Source organism: Xiphias gladius, chromosome 6 (genome assembly GCF_016859285.1).
Source record: "Xiphias gladius isolate SHS-SW01 ecotype Sanya breed wild chromosome 6, ASM1685928v1, whole genome shotgun sequence".
Classification (NCBI taxonomy): domain Eukaryota; kingdom Metazoa; phylum Chordata; class Actinopteri; order Istiophoriformes; family Xiphiidae; genus Xiphias; species Xiphias gladius.
In genome coordinates, this window is record NC_053405.1 from 20,563,776 (window position 1) to 20,580,805 (window position 17,030).

Sequence of the window (17,030 nt, forward strand, 5' to 3'; positions counted from 1 at the left end):
CAATTTTTTTTCTTTCTGTGTCTTCCCATTTGAGGTTTCTAATTGGATTTCTCCTGATGTTTTATCCACCAGATTGGCTTCATCAAGCCCCACCCCATCCTGACTCAGATGCAGCAGGAAGCCATGGAGACCAAGCTGACCTTTGACTCCTACGTGATGCCGATGCTGTGCCCTCCTGTGCCCTGGACCTCTGTGAAGTTTGGAGCCTACCTGCTGACACCGACCAAGCTGATGCGCACAGTGGACGGGGCCACCCAACATGAGGTGTTGTTGGAGAAATGCGAGAACCTCCATGCAGTCCTGGACTCTCTCAACCAGCTTGGCAACTGTGCGTGGAGGATCAACAAACCACTGCTGGATATAATTATCTCCATCTTCAATGATCGGGGTAGTGATAAGCTAGACATCCCTCCTCCCCTGTCAGAGGCCCCCAAAATACCCCACTTCAACCCCCAAGATCCCACATATACCGCTTCTGAGAAGGCCCACATGAAAAGAGAGGTGATTAATGCCAAAAAGAAATGCAGTGAGATGCACAGCCTGCGTATGGATGCTCTCTACAAACTCTCCATCGCCAACCACATGCGGGATGAGATTTTCTGGTTTCCTCACAACATGGACTTCAGGGGACGTACCTACCCCTGCCCTCCATACTTTAATCACCTAGGAAGCGATGTGACTCGCGCCGTCCTTGTGTTTGCGGACGGGAAGCCCCTCGGTCCCAAGGGCCTGGACTGGCTAAAGATCCACTTAGTCAATCTGACAGGGTTAAAGAAGAGGAGCTCACTACAGGGACGGCTTGAGTACGCCAACACTATCATGGAGGACATACTGGACTCTGCCGACAACCCTCTAAATGTCGGTCGATCTTCATTGATCTTTGCTGGTTACTAATAGTTTGGTCCAATCATACATTCATAGTTCCACATAGCATTTCTTGTTAGAACCTCTTATTTGTTAGTGATGCTAAAAATTTGTCAGAGTAAAGCACATTGAAGCACACACAATCACCTCTTAAAGATATTCAAAGACCTATCCTGTTTTAAATTCCTGAAATATGCAGATTATAGCCTAACCCCTTTCTCTATCACTTGTTGAATTGTCAATTTAATAAGTGGCAGAATCTACAAAGGATATGAATATCTGTCAGAACTCAAAGTAAAATGTAAATATCCTTTTCTGGCCGTGTTTATGCATGCAGGATAATGTGCTATGTGCTTCTGTTTGTCTTTCTCAGGGTAAGAAGTGGTGGATGAATGCAGATGAGCCTTGGCAGGCTCTGGCCTGCTGCATTGAGATAGCCAACGCTGTGAGATCTCCTGATCCGACACAGTTCATCTCTCATTTTCCTGTTCATCAGGTACCATTAAATACTTGAAAAAATTGTTTCTGAATGTAAATTCATCATTCTTTATTCGGGTGAAACAGAAATGAAAAACATAAAATGATTAGAACAGATTATCCTTAGGAATTGACTCATCTGACAATACCTTAGGCCAATTATAGTTCTAGTTTATAGCGTCCTAAAAATAAGGTGTGCCATTTAGTCATGTTTTATAGTGCTGTTTTAGAGGGCACATCAAAGTTAACAAGCCAAGACCTGGGCAATGTGGGGCAATTTTATGTCATCTGTCATAAACCTGTAGTCCTAACCTTACAGACCACAGCTTGAGCTTTCCTGTGCTAAAATCAAGCTTTTAAGTCAAGCTTTTAAGGCCTTTTCAAGCAACAAACAAATCCTCTGGAATAGTGTCAGTGTTGGGTGACTATTTGCTAAACTGTGTAGCCCACTAACTGTGCAGCTTTATGTCAGAATTTCAGTGATTTGCAACTTTAAAAATAATCTGTGGCTTTTAGAATTTTTTAGAGTAATGCAACACGGTCTGCACCTCAGGGCCTTGTTAATAGCCTTCTTATAATGCAGCTTTTATTTGGCACTTAAGAAAATGTCTCTCCTTTATGTTACTTTTAGTAATGCTGATTATATATAGTGATTTGTACTAATTATACCGAACTATACGACTTCAACTATATTTACTTGTAAAATGATCACTCAGAGAGGAAGTTAGAAGCTCATTCACGTCTGTGCAGCTGCCGTGCGGTCAATTGCATTAGATTCATAGAGATTTGTGCCTGCAGAGGGAAAGCCCCACCTCACAATCGTATTCAGCTGACCAATGGTGTAACTTTATCACTAACTCACTCAGGCACTCACTCAGTCGATCATGGACATACACATGTTTGGGATCGCTGTTGCGGTCCAACCAAAAAAGAAAGGAAATGCAAGTAGCATTAATTTTCCTGACTCTGGGCTTGAAACACATTCAAAAGAATAAGACAAAAATAAAAACATTACAAAAATATTCATTATAGCACAATGTGAAAGCACAGAACAGTTGTTAGATTCAAATGAAATGAATGTAATCAATTTGGCCTTAAGAATTTAGTACCTCTTCCTCACCAGCTGTTTTATAGCTCCAAGGTTTTCACTTACTGCAGCTTTGAATTTCGACCTGCTCAGAGACTGAAAACGAAAAGAAGAGAATGAAAATTACCCTTTGGCTAAATCTGACACATTTAGATTCAAATTGATGTTAATTAATTTGTACTGCTCCTGAGAGATAAATAAATAAAGGAAAGGAAAGACACTAAATAGCCAAAAATCATCAGCTTGTGTGAGACTTTTCATTGCAGTTACAGAATTTAATTGTCACTTAAGCTCACTGAATGCCTGAATAACACCAACATAATGTTGATTCATACAGCTGTAGTCTGAACATTATGTCCGTATCAGCACAGTACAGAGAAATGGCGGTCAGACAGAGGCCACTCTCTGCCAGAAATTAAATGGAAAAAGACAAATTCTTCAGTTGATTAGGAGCATGGCCAATACTGCACTATAATATTTATATTACGCTTTTTCATCATGCCATGCAAGTTTATAATGGCTACTTCGCTGATGTCCACATACAGCTAATCTTATTTAAACTGGTCAGTTTGGTGGGCAGCATAAAGCATTATATTTTCAGTTAAGACAATGTTAAACCCTATGAAAAACAATAACAAAATATTATTCTTATTTCAACGTGAATGACAAAAATTAATTAATTGGTTGATTAATGAATCAGTTAATTGTGTACAAACCCGTAGCTTCCTTACTTTGTCTGATGCCAAAATCAATCCAGATGTTGCTTTGAATAATGCCCACAGATGGTTCGATAGTCGAGCAATAAGTGCAATATTGGCTCAAAATTCACATGGCGATATGTTGTTATAACTGTGACTTAACAGCCTCAAACACATCTATTGAGCCGATGCTTATGTGTTTCATCTTACCCTTTCCCCTTTGTTTCTGTTTTCTTGTTCTTCTATTCACTTTCTTTGTTGTTTTTTCACTTCTGCTTTCTTTAAATCATCTGTTCTTTGTTTTGTTCACCCTTAACCCTTCTCTCTGTGCTGCCCTCTCCGATTCTGTGCTGATCTCTGTAATTCTTTCTCATACTCTGTTCTCTCTTCCTCCTGATCACTGCTTTAATCTCTCCTTCCTCCTCTCCACCTCTCCTCCAGGACGGCTCCTGTAATGGTCTCCAGCATTATGCCGCTCTGGGCAGAGATGTTATTGGTGCCACATCAGTCAACCTCATGCCCTGTGACGTGCCCCAGGATGTGTACAGCGGAGTAGCACAGCAGGTCAGCACCAGTGAGCTGTTTTTGATTTGCCTTGTTGTGTTTCTCTTTGTTGAAATACATTTACTTGACAGGTGCACAAGATAACTGAATTATGGTTGATTTCAGTTGCAATGCAAGTTGTAGTTGCACAGCCGTTAATATTCAGATGTCTCACTATATCCCATAGTGAGTGACTGACTGAGCACTGCAAATATAGTTTCTCACTTTAGGTCTTGCTTTTAAAAGTGCTTAGTTTTCATGCCTGGCATCAAGGCTGTGGGGGGCTGTGTCCATACAGTACTGTCAAAGAACCCAGCTAACTGTGAACATGCTTCTTTTTAGGGAGAAACAATTTGAAGGTAATTGTGATGCACTGACATCTCACTACAGCAGGAATCAGAGTGCGCAGAGTGTGCTGACGGCAGTAACATTCTGTGGAGTTGTCAGTGAATTGAAGTGCAGTTTGCTGCAGGACACTGTCCGACTTGTATTGTTACCTCTCGGCACTGCAGTTATTGTTAGATGACGCTGTAGATTATATCAGGCTTGTGAAATAGCAAGCTACCTGGGAAAATAAATCTTTTCTTACTCGCAAAAATAATCTGTACAGTAAGCAGCACCGGTAATAGTCGTATTTTTGGAGGTTATGTTACAACTAGAGCTGAAACAATAAATAGATTAATCCATTAGCTGATCGACAGAAAATAATGAACAACTGTTACGATAATCTATTAATTGGTAAATTCTTTTCACACAAAACTAGACAGTTGTTGGTATCACTCTGGGTTTTAGGAAACTGTGACAGACATTTTTCAGTGTTTTATGACATTTTATAGTTAAACAGTCAATTGGTTAATCAAGAAAACTATCAGCAGATTGAAAGTACTGAAAATACTTCTGCCCAGAGTATATGTTTGTGCATTTGTGGATAAGGAATAAAAAGTCCTCCGAAAAGACACATTTTGAACAGAAGCTGATCATCATTTGTATGTATGTTTTATATAAATTGTACAGGTGCGTATATGTGTACCTGCAACACGTCCATGTGTTTCAGGTGGAAGAGTTTCGAGCACGGGATGCAGAGCACGGTCTGAAGATCGCCCAGGTCCTGGAGGGCTTCATCAGCAGGAAGGTGGTCAAACAGACAGTGATGACTGTGGTGTACGGGGTCACGCGCTATGGGGGACGCCTCCAGATAGAGAAAAGACTCAAAGAGATTGATGAGTTCCCCAAGGTACAGTGGTGGTGGAGGGTGGTGGTGGCTGAGGGGGTTCCCTCACACAGCGTACTGTTTTATTTTTAGCATTGTATCAGCGCGGTATGACAGACTGGCCTCTTAGAACAGGATATCCTCTATATGGGGCTCTTGTTACACCTTCCTCTCAGACTATAGATTCTTACACACACATTGAGCACAGATGGCCTTGAAGTAATGAAGTACCAGGTCTTCTCTACTGAGATCTGTCCTCCTTTCATATTATTTCTCCCTCGTCCTCTGTGTCTGCATGAAGGCATTTTGACGGTGCACCCAAAGGGATTTCAGTAAGTTTGACCTTCACATGAAGAGTCCCACCCCACTGTCTCTAAGTGAGCTGCATGGAGCAAGAAAAGAAGCTTTTAAATTTCATTTTATAAAATAAAATACTGCACGGTTGACTCAGGGAGGCCACGAGTGTGATACAACAGTAGGTTTAATATTTGATATCCTCTGCACAGCCACTCTGGATCTATTTTTAGTTCAAAACCATTGCACTTCGATTTGGTTGGAAGTAAATGGTCCGATGATGGGAACACCCATTCCGTTAAATGACACCATGGCGGGAAAATGGAAGCATTTAATCTTTTAAAAGCAGTGTAGTGCTTATTATCTGTTAAATAGCTGTATACTTCCTTACGATAATCTCATCGTCTATATAGATGGGAAAGGCTGTCAGTGTGTTTACCATCTCACAGCCAGAGGATTGTGCTAAATGACTTCAGCATAATGTCCCTAATTGTTTAAACAGGAAATTAGGGGAAGTATAATTGTGACTGATTACAGAGGGATGGATGGGGGGATGAGGCAGCTCCTACTGAGGGGGACATCATATCTATGTAATGACAAATACACGTTTCATTGTGTGCAGCAACTGTTATCACTTACATTTATATTAAATCCCTAATAATAACAAAACAAAAAAGAATATTAAATATTATTTATATTAAATTGTTTTGATTTAGAGATCCAGTGGAGAAAAAAAGTGTTTAAGGATGTAAATACACAAGCATCATTATGTGTTGTTATTCCAGGAGTATGTATGGGATGCATCCCACTACCTGGTACGACTGGTTTTCAGCGGCTTAAAAGAGATGTTTACAGGAACCAGAGAGATCCAGGTGGGTTCATTACAACTATATAAAGTCAAATACATAATGCACTTATCTCATCCACCATATTATCATCAATATACACTCACACTTGTTTGTTACTAATTGCATAACAGGGCTGACATTCAGTAAAAATATTCTGTAAAAACACCGTTACTCTTGTAGTTTTCTCTAAAATATACCCACACATATGCAGTAAATAGTATTTCCATTCAGGTATTAAGCAAACATACATTTGACCATCATGAAACACAATGCACATTTACACAGGTATTAAAACTCCATGTCTCCATGTACACAGTGATACAGTTTATCTTTTCACCCCTTTATTTTAGGTGTGTGTAATTTATTGGTTATTTCCTAATAACCCTAGTCCTAGAAAGGACTATGTAATTTGGTTCTAAATATGTGGAAAATATTGACAGTGGTAAATTAATACACTTTAATTAATTAATTAATTAATAATTACAGGCAAACATAAATCAAGAATTATGTTTCCAGTAATAAACACGTATTTCTTGGGTTTAAATGGATCTGATGATCCACAGAAATTTGACTTGAAATGAAAGTCAAAGCAACAGACTAAACTCTTACTAAAATAACTGAAATAACAGAACTTTTCCTTGTAATACCACATTTCATTGTTTTTTCAGGAATCTTACTAGGAAATTATTATGAATTTACAGACCCCTAAAATAAAGTGCTACTCCCATTTCTTCCTACTGACCTACTACTGCATATAGGATGTTATTTTATATTTATTTATGATTAATTTACTTCACTATTACTCCAGCAATGGCACCCATTCATCACTTAAACTCAATTTATAAATGTAGGACATGCACCTGGTAGGAGATTGTACATTACCTCCACAGGCAGAGAGGACACTGTCGACCTATTAGAACCACCACCCACTGCTGGCTTGTGTCCTTTGGGGAATGTGTGGGGACAGTCCAGTCTAAGATGAAGATTCCCATCATACCTCAGTGCCAACCTGCTGTTCTTGCGCGAATGTGTGTTTGTGCGTATGCACCTGCTGCTTTAAGATAGGTCACATCCTTTCTTATTTCACAGGGGTGAGTTGAAGTATGAGAGAGGTAGCTGATCAATCCCTGGTGCTGTCATCCCTGGCCTCCTCTCCTACATTCTCTGTACATTTCCCATTTATTCTGTCAACACTGCTGTCCATTGTCTTCAAATCAATCTCTGTCCACTCTGGAATCTCCCTCTCTGTTGGCCTGTTATCAACATATTGATTGATCAGTCAATTTCTCTAGCAATCTCCCTAGTTAATCTCTCGTTACCGTTTCTTTGCTTTCATGCTATCTTCATTTCATTTTGCCTGGGAATATAAGGAGGGAGGTGATGATGAATGGAGAAGCTTTGGGCCAGACTGCTACCTTGAATTGCTAGGACGTATTTATCTTTCCTGCAGCTCAGTGTGTGTGTGTGTGTGTGTGTGTGTGTGTGTGTGTGTGTGTGTGTGTGTGTGTGTGTGTGTGTGTGTGTGTGTGTGTGTGTGTGTGTGTGTGTGTGTGTGTGTGTGTGTGTATGTGTGAGTGTGGGTGAGGAGGCACTTGTGGGACATTAATAGGACTTCCATTCTTGGAGACAAACTGTGCCAGACACTCACCCAAACAGCACTGTTGCACTTGCAATTTTTAGAATAAGCAACAACTCCTCATCTGTTCCTCAGCATGTTTGCAGCTCCTTGAAGAAGAACTGCAGACCTAAATGCATCAATCATCTGTTGATGCCGTGGGAGAGAAGTTTGTTGTTCCAAATGCACCACTGTGTCTTTATATTAAAGCCTGATTTATTAAATCCTTGGCTTGAAAACTTCATTGGCCAACCGTTCACTGAGTTGAACTTGATAGCTCTGATGTCCACGTAAACACACTCTTACAAACACAGCAAATAGGCAGGTATTCACACTCTTTATTGGTGAAGTGCTTTGAATATTTTCTGAGTATGTGCCTCGATCCAGTGCAGGCCCTCACTTTACCTCTGCTGACTTCGGTCTGTTGCAGGATTGGCTGACAGAGAGTGCCAGGCTCATCTCCAAGTCTGGGAGCACTGTGGAGTGGGTGACACCCCTGGGTTTACCCATCATTCAGCCCTACCATCGCACACGCAACCAAGTAGTAAGTCTGATCCTAAGGCCTTTGTGGGGTTTCTTTACTAGCCTCTCTAAAGTGAAGTTATAATGCCAAGTGCTTGCTCATGGGGGAATGTTTGGTCTCTGTAAATATAACTATAAAGACTATGGTCTAGAACTATGACAATTGCCCTGAGATAACCCCTGCTATGATTTGGCGCTATATAAATGAAATTGAATTGAATTCACTAATTTTACACACACGCTGTCTGTGTGTAGGATGAATCACATGGTTTCACACACAATAAAACATTGGTCTTTTCATGAAGCTAAAGTATTGGTGCTGTTTCTGTATTTTCTAAAACCAACTAGTACAGTTGGTGTTAGAATTAATGTCAGTAGTGGCAGAACTTACCTGTTATTTTGATGTACCACACCCACTCTTTGTATGTTCAGCATAGTTTCCCACACTGTATGATAGACAGCTTTGCCGATTAAAGGCCCCTTTACATTTTTATGTATTCTGAGAAATTAACTAGCTGACATTTCAGATTTTCTCTTTTTGTATCTTCTCCTGTTTGTCCTCCTCTTCTTCTCTTTGTCTTAACTTTCACAACATTCTCAATACTCTGACTACTGACCTTTTCATAGCACACAGTGTATCCACTTTTTGACTCACATAAGTGCAATATAAATAGTTCTCTTTATTCTCTCTCTTGACATACTGACCAATAATAGAAACCCCTGTGTGTACTAGCCTATTGCTGTTATATGTTTTAAATTAGACCTATCATTTAGAGTGATTTAGAGTGTCCATAACCCATTTCCTTTGTTTATGTCAAAAAACTGTTTTTAGGCAAAACTCAAATTATTAGCTTCTTATTTTCTCTTCTCTATTTTCTCCCTTCTTTTTCCCTATCTCAGTCTCATTTCATTTTCCTCTGCTCAACAGAAAACCCCTATCATAAGTGTTGTCTTGTTCTTTTCATACACAGGGCACCCAAATTATCATGAAGCCATAAGTACTGGATACTTTGCGGGTAGAATGTCCCAGCGAGGCTTTCCAAGTCTCCATAGGTTTGATGCAGGATTGCACCACTGATGGTGCATTGTGATTGCTGTGAGTGGCCCAACTTTAATGGAGCTGAACAATATCACTAGAGTTGTTCGTCACAGTGGAGATCCTGACAGTGGCACGTCTTAGAGATAACATGTCTGCGTGCCAGCATCTCTGCTGATAACATGCCTTTGTGTGTGTGTACATGGAAGGAAAAAGCCTGTATATGTGTTTGTGTGTTATTATATGAAACCCATTCTGAACTCTAATATGCTTAAGCTCATTAAGAGAAAGGAGGAGGTAGACATGTAGCGTATGCCAAGCACAAGCAGACAGCTAGCTCATAGGCTGGCCCAGCATGCCGCCTGATCTTTTAGTATGACATCAAGCAGAAGGTTGGCTTAGAGGGGGTGTGACACCTCATAAGCAGGTGCTAGAGAGCAAGGATGACAGATGGTGGGTCCCCTGAGGGTGTATCTCTCCCTGTGGATGTAGTATTGTACATTCCCTTGATTTGATCTGCTTCATTTAATGTCTTGCAGGGACAAGGTAGCTGATTAGCTTTTGAATTTTTCAAGGCCTGAAGTTGAATAAATAAATGAATGACTGAAGAGATGACTTCATGGGTCAATGAGGTTTTAGCTATGTTTTAGCTTAGGTCTTAGCTTACTTTCTTCATCCCCTGCAATAATTCTCTAATCCAGTTGCATCACAAGGCAACAAAAACTTCCAGAAAGGTCACCTTTTCCTTGCATAGCTGGATTAAATTAAATCTCCCAGTCTCCTCTTTGCCTCTTAAATCCAAGGCCACAGTGTTTCTGAGGGTCGTTAGTAATTAGACTCTAGATAGAGTGGGAAGATGAAGTATGATGCAGAGTAATAAAACCAAGGAGGGAGAGAAATCAGCTACAGTAGGACATAATCAGGCAGGAGTGTGCTTGCATGTGAGTGCATCTTTGTTTTTTTGTTTGTTGGTTGTTTTCAGTGTGCATACAGAGATGTGCATACAGAGATGTGTACTCATGCTGACCTGTGTAATGGAGTATTCTCCATGGCTGATGGGAGGTGAGGAAATTAGAGTAGGATGGAGTAGCTGAATGGCGCATGAACATACATCGAGGAGGATCCCTAACAGGATTTGGAGATACTAATCAGAGCAGAGGTCACTGTGGCTCATACTCCTTGTTTATTTTTCATTCCAACTCCTAGGAAAGGTTATAGTGAACTCTCACTCTCAGCGGATGGTGACACAAGGGAGCTGTCAGCTGGATTTGACTGGATTTAACTGGATTTGTGAGTTTATAGTGTGACTAAAAGCTTGTGATCTAATGTCCTTTATGGCCTTGTACATACCTGGCATTAACATGTGTGTTTGGTGATCCGATCAAAAGTGGACAGCTCTTCTTCTTTTCATTTCCAGTAGACTAAGCACAGAGGGTGCATTGCAGCCTCTCGCCAGACAAAAACATTAACACAGTTAGTCCTTGCAAACGGAAATGATGTACGTGTTTATTTGCGTATAGAGTGGGGAAGTGGGATCTAATCACAAGTGGTCACTAGATGCATGCACCCAAGACGCATGTTAATCCCAGGTTACTTTGAGTTAAGGTGGTAATTTCCCTGGACATTCAAGCACTGCATAATTTCTTATCAGTTAAATACAAAACAGTGAAGTAAAGTAATTTCTTGTGGCCTGTAGCAAAACAAAAATAGGGCACTGTCAACATTATATATAGTTAAATCTACTGTGTTGCAAGCCCCAAAAAAAATCTTACTAATCATGGACGGATAATGGACAACAGGCTCTAGGGCACAAACATGAAAAACATCCCCCTCCCCTCCTACATAGGAGCAAGATATCCAGACTGAATACAACGCAACATGTGTTCGCTATGTGTTGATCATTTTGTGTCTCTTTCTGGCTGTTTCACATCTCTTTTTGGTAGTTATGCATCTCTCTTTTCATTTTGACCCCATGGACCCCTTGACCTGGTCAACGCAAGGTCAGATCAGTAATCCATCTGTTTTACTAATGACAAACCCAACAATTTTAAAGACAGTATTTCTTTTTCCATTCTTGTGTTTGTACGTTCCTTAACAAATGACACACGCTCTCTGTTTGGCTTTCTTTTCCTTTGTATAGAGGCAGGATTACAGCTGACTTGGAGAAAATGTCAAGGCCTGTAAAATAAGTCTGCTTTTCATTCTAATTCTGGGGAACTACGTATTTCTAAATTTCGGCATGATGCCCTCCATGCCTTCTATTGCCTTGGAACAGAAGCGAGCCATTCCCCGGGGGTTGCACGATGTTTTGTTGATCTTGCAGAATCTTGTGGCATTTCTGGGTGAAATAATAAATGCAGTTTGAATTTCAAGGACACCCCTGAGAGGTAGAAAAAGAAGGTTTGGTAGAAAGAACGTCTGGAAAAGGTCAGTGGAAGTGTGGCGAGACTCAGGTGTGTGTGCAACTATGACTGCAACTGTCTTCACCTGTCTTCAAGGGGAAAAGGTGAGGTAGAGGGCCAGGTGACCTGGAACAGCAGAGAAAGGAAGTGTGTGAGGAGTAGCGCAGAACTGCTTCCACTTGAGTAGATGGGATTTGTGATTTGTTTAACCAGTATGTGACAAATGGGGATTCCCATCTTGGTAATGTGGCTGCTATGTGGTTACTGATGGCTGTTGTATCAATGACCATCTGTACTACTGCAACTCTCAGGTGATTTGGACTACAGGGGCCTATTCCCAACAGACACACAATAGGAGTAGCCAAGGTCTTTTTCATTACAGCCATAGGGTTTGAATCAGATCTGTGCACAGATTATGCATGTATTTATTATAATGAACAGGAGTACAGCGTATGGTAGTGACCTCATTTACAGCATGGCAGTCCATTACTCACATCAAAGGTAACTTCCATTTCCTTTACCCCCCTCCGTCTAACATCACATTCTCACTGTTCCTGCATCAAACCAGTCAGTTAGGACACAACGATGGGAAGATGGGATGTTAAGTTTGGAATGACGGAGAGATCTCCCCACAACTCTTCCTAGAGCAATGATGGATGAGATTGCAGCCATGTCAGAAACTAATGGGGTTTTACCCCACTATGCTTCATTTTAAAACCATCTCTTGATAATAGTCATTCATCACACAGTGATTTTCAAGCAATCAACTGGAACCACCAAACGAAGAAGCTAGCGGGCCCCTGAAGTTAGCATTAATGTACTTCCATCCATGTGAACACCTCACTGTAATCCATTTATATCCGTGCCTTCATTTGTACATGTGGCTAATAATATCAGAGATTTAATTTTACAACATGTCTGTCATACAGAAATCTCAGTTACAGAGGAGTACATTATACATTTATTCAACCTTAATATTAATAAAGCTCATGTGTTTTTTATACAGTCACTATAAGAAGAAGAGATGATGTTTCAAATGTGTGATCTGTAAGATTATCTCAATGGACTTGAGAAAAGTAGAAATTTATATTAATACTATTTTTTTTACAGTACAGTTTTTGCCTATGCTAGCAGCATGGCTCTCGGGATGGCAGTGCTGGTTGGTTGGTTGGTCCAGACTGAAATATCTCAATATCTACTGGATGGATTGGCACAAAATTTTGAGTTTTCCTGTTAGGCTACCTTGAGCCTGACATTTTTGGTTTTGAGTGAAATGTCTATATAACAACTATTGGATGGATTACCATGAGTTTTGGTACAGATATTCTTGTTTACCTCAGGCTGGTTTGTAAGAACTTTGGTGGTCCCTTGATTTTTCATCAAGCTCCAGCATGAGGTTAACATTTATGGTTTTGAGTGAAATATCTTGACAAATTTTGGATGGATAGCCATGAAATTTGCTTTAGATATTTCAGGTTCATAGAGGATAAATTCTACTGACTTTGATGCGCCCTTAACTTTTCCTCTAGCCCCATCATCAGGTCAAAATTTTTTTGTCCAATACTTTGGTTTATGACCAAATACCTGCAAAATTAATGGCATTACCATTAGCCTCAGCTGTACTTTGTACTTAGTGTAATCACACTAAATGTTAGCATGCAAACATACTAAACCTAGATGGCAAACATGATACATTTTCATTGTGAGCATGTAACATTTAGCTTAAACTACTGCTGAACCAGACAGCCTCACAAAGCTGATAGCATGGCTGTAGACTTTTAAACTTGTTTAAAGTCTCTCCTTAAAAACAATACTGACAGATTGATGTAGTAAGATCATATAGAGAAAAATTTCTCTATATTATGGACAATAAAGAAGTTGATTTCATCCATCAACAAATTCAGAAAATTTGTCAGTCATTGGCAGTATAAAGCCAACCTGCAACTCATATAAGTTGAGCCATCCATTTTCTTTCCACCTGTTCTACCCCATACACAGGACATGAAAAAACTCACTTCAAGGCGCAACTCTAAACACTGATCCGCCATGCTGTGCAATATGAATTTATTCGTTTCTTTATTTTGCCTATTTAAGACACAATTCCATGTATTTGACTTAAAAAGAAGCAGCAAAATCAAATTTGTGCTCATGTGAGCCCATTGATAATTTGGGAAAAAACAAAGACGTTTTCCATTCATTCATATGATCGTGGGGAAATCTTGTTCTGAGGAGCAAATAACAGTTATTATGTCTAATGGCTCTTTACAGTAAAAGCACTTTATTCAGAGTACAGATAGATCTAAGTGTTTGTAGTCCTCTGAATACAATTAAATTGAAAAGGCAAAACATGTCTGCATCAAAGCTGCTTTCCATCAATGAAAAAAGAAAATGTGTTCAGGCAGAGTAACAGACTTAGAGACACTTAGATATGTTAGTGTAAGCTGAACGCAAGGTAAACACACGAATGCAATGTGCTCACTTTCTAAGGAGTTGGCTGCCTGCTGCCAGTCGTATCTCTTTCCCGATAGTTGCCTGTCGTTCCCACCCAGGCATGGTTCCAAGGGTCAGGGAAAGAATGCCCTGCCGCAGGTGCCGCGACACGACTGACTAGATGGACCCCTCAAGACTTGGGAGAATAGAGTGCTAAGTCTTCTCTCCATCAAGAACAACTGTCACTAACCACTTGGGTGTTAGTCTTAGAGAGTATGTTTAAAAAAAAAAAAAAAAAATGATGGAATAAAGAAAACAGCAGACATCCAACGGAGGTATTCGCCCAGTCCCCTGGCAGTGTGCATGTACTGGCAAATAGCTGTATTTTGTTCTTCTTCCACTGATGGCTGTTTACTGGGATTCATGGGTCTATAGAAGTTATCCATGAAGTTGTTATCTTAAGAAATAGCTGAGATTGCGTAATTGATGAGGTAATATTTTGTGTTCAAGTGTGCTCTTTGCCACCTCCCTTTTTTATATGTATCGGCGCCGGCAACAGCCGTGGCCAGAGGCCGTCTTTCCGTCCATCCCATTCTCATGAATGCAATATCAGACTTGGGGGAATTTCTTCAAATTTGGCACAAATGTCCACTTCGACTCAAGGATGAGATGATTAGATTTTAGTGGTCGAAGGTCAAAGGTCAAGGTAACTGACCTCATGTCCGTCCCATTCTTGTGAAGTTGATAAATCAGAAATGCCTGGAGGTAATTTAAATTACATCTGGTACAAATATCCACTTAGACTCAAAGACGAACCATGAATTTGGTGGTCAAAGGTCAAAGGTCATGGTCACTGTGACCTCACAAAACATGTTTTTGGCCATAACTCAAGAAGTCACATGCTAATTATGACAAAATACACATAATACCTTTTATTAAATTCTTTCAAAGTGTTCACTACATATAGTGTGTATGTGTGTGTGTGTGTGTGTGTGTGTGTGTGTGTGTGTGTGTGTGTGTGTGTGTGTGTGTGTGTGTCTATATATATATATAATATATATATATATATATAAAATATAATAATAATATAATATAAAAACTTAAGTGGTTGACAGAGGCATACAACCGTTAGGTGGTAGTCCAAGTTCTTCAGTTATGATTGATGAGTTCCACTTTATGACTATGATTGATTACCACCTACTTTTAATAAGCTGTAGTTTTGTGGCATACTATCTGTACCCAAGCAATAACTTTCCCCTCTCTGTAACTCCTTTCCATCTCTTTCATGTCCATGGGAAAGTGTGTCATCATGACCTAACTCTACCACCTGCCCTGTAAATGTGTGAATGCATATGTGTTTGTGTTTGCATAGAGATGCCTATGTAGATGTGTCTGAGTTTGTGCGTGTAATGTGGGAACAGGCGGCCCCGTGAAGTCATTTCTTTACTTCCTTAATAATGTGTAATTCCTATTGAAGTTAGATGTCATGGTGGGACATAGCAGAGCCAAGGATCATTCTAGACTGTTAACCAATGGCATCAGCTAAGCAGAAAGAGAAGGAGAAGTGTGCTGTTTCAAAAAAGCAGTACAGTGTATTTCACTATAATCTGTTTTTAGCCAAGACCCACTGGGACTAGCAATGCTAAAAATATGCCCTCATGGGATGCTGTAAAATAATTATGGATAAAACTGCTCAGCTCTGGACTCTTCCGAGAAATGCTTAATTACATTTGGTAGAATAACCATTAATCCCAGTTTGAAATACTGTATCTATTATTTAATCCACTAAAAATGGCCACTACAGAGCCAACCACAACTATTTAATTTAGTAAATCAGACTTGAACTTTTGAACCACCCTCACAGCTTTTATGGTTCAAGTGGCCTGCGATGAGTTTCAGTGCCACCTGGCTCCCTGTGGCCGCTGACCTAAATGAGCATCAGGGAAATGTAACATGGATGGATGGATAGGAGGATGGATATAGTTCTTTATCATCAAGCATGTTTTATGATAGTAAATTAATTTCCTTTCACCCTGGTTTATAGTCAGGTAGGCTGGGAATCAGCTATGAACAATTGTAAGTCAAAACTAAGGCATGAAATAAACATGATTTTTGGAAATGTCCATCAGGTGAAGCTGTTTTTGTAGAGTTGATCTTGTAATCTGCAGAATGTCAAGTGCATCTCGAGTAATGAACCCTAATAGTTGGGCTATTTACATTTTCTTCTTTGTAATTTAAAACAATCATGTAGAAATGAGCTGATTAAAACACACAGATTAACATCAACCACGTCAAATATGCAGATTTTTTTTATCCAGAGTTAAAGAAACATACCCAACCTGCAGCTTAAGGTAATAAATTTAAATCTCATGTTTAGACGATAGTGTTATGATATTTTCTTGTCATGCGTTTCAGGTGTCATCCTCCTAACTTCCTTGTTATCTGATGTTTTGTTTAAAGCATTATGTAGCTTCTGAGTAAAAAAAAAAAAGAAAAAAATGTTTCCACACTATGTGGAACAGTATGGATACAGTTTGTCTGTATGACATTTATATTTTGTAGACCTGAAACGATTAATCAATTCATAGATTAATCAATCAACAGAAAATTAATCAGCACTTATTTGATACGTAGTTAATCATGTAAGCCATTTTTATGCAAAAAATCCAAACAGTCCTGAGTTCAAGCTTATTCAGTGTGAGAATTTGCCTCTCTTTTTTTCATATATAATATATGTATATATGTATATATGTGTATATGTTATCATAGTAAACTGAATATTTCGGTGTTTTAGACTAAAATGGATATAAGAAGATGTAATCTTTGTATTTGGAAACTTGTTATGGACATTTATTCTCTATTGTCTGATACATTAAAGACCAAACAGATAATCACTGTATCAAGAAAATAATTGTCAGATTAATAAATAATGAAGATGAATTAGTCCTAATATTTTTTGGTTCAAGACTTCAGTGAAGCTATATCATGCTTATAAAGAGTGAAA

The 17,030-nt window shown here is 39.5% G+C and overlaps 1 protein-coding gene across 1 annotated transcript in view; it reads left to right on the forward strand.

Moving 5' to 3' along the window:
- Nucleotides 1–17,030, forward strand: part of polrmt (polymerase (RNA) mitochondrial (DNA directed)) — a 47,044-nt gene that overhangs the window by 16,993 nt on the left and 13,021 nt on the right. Inside the window, exons 10-15 of the mRNA XM_040129518.1 lie at nucleotides 73–858; nucleotides 1,238–1,360; nucleotides 3,568–3,690; nucleotides 4,724–4,903; nucleotides 5,959–6,045; nucleotides 8,067–8,180. Of these exons, the coding sequence (XP_039985452.1) occupies nucleotides 73–858; nucleotides 1,238–1,360; nucleotides 3,568–3,690; nucleotides 4,724–4,903; nucleotides 5,959–6,045; nucleotides 8,067–8,180 (1,413 nt within the window). The remainder of the gene's footprint in view (nucleotides 1–72; nucleotides 859–1,237; nucleotides 1,361–3,567; nucleotides 3,691–4,723; nucleotides 4,904–5,958; nucleotides 6,046–8,066; nucleotides 8,181–17,030) is intronic.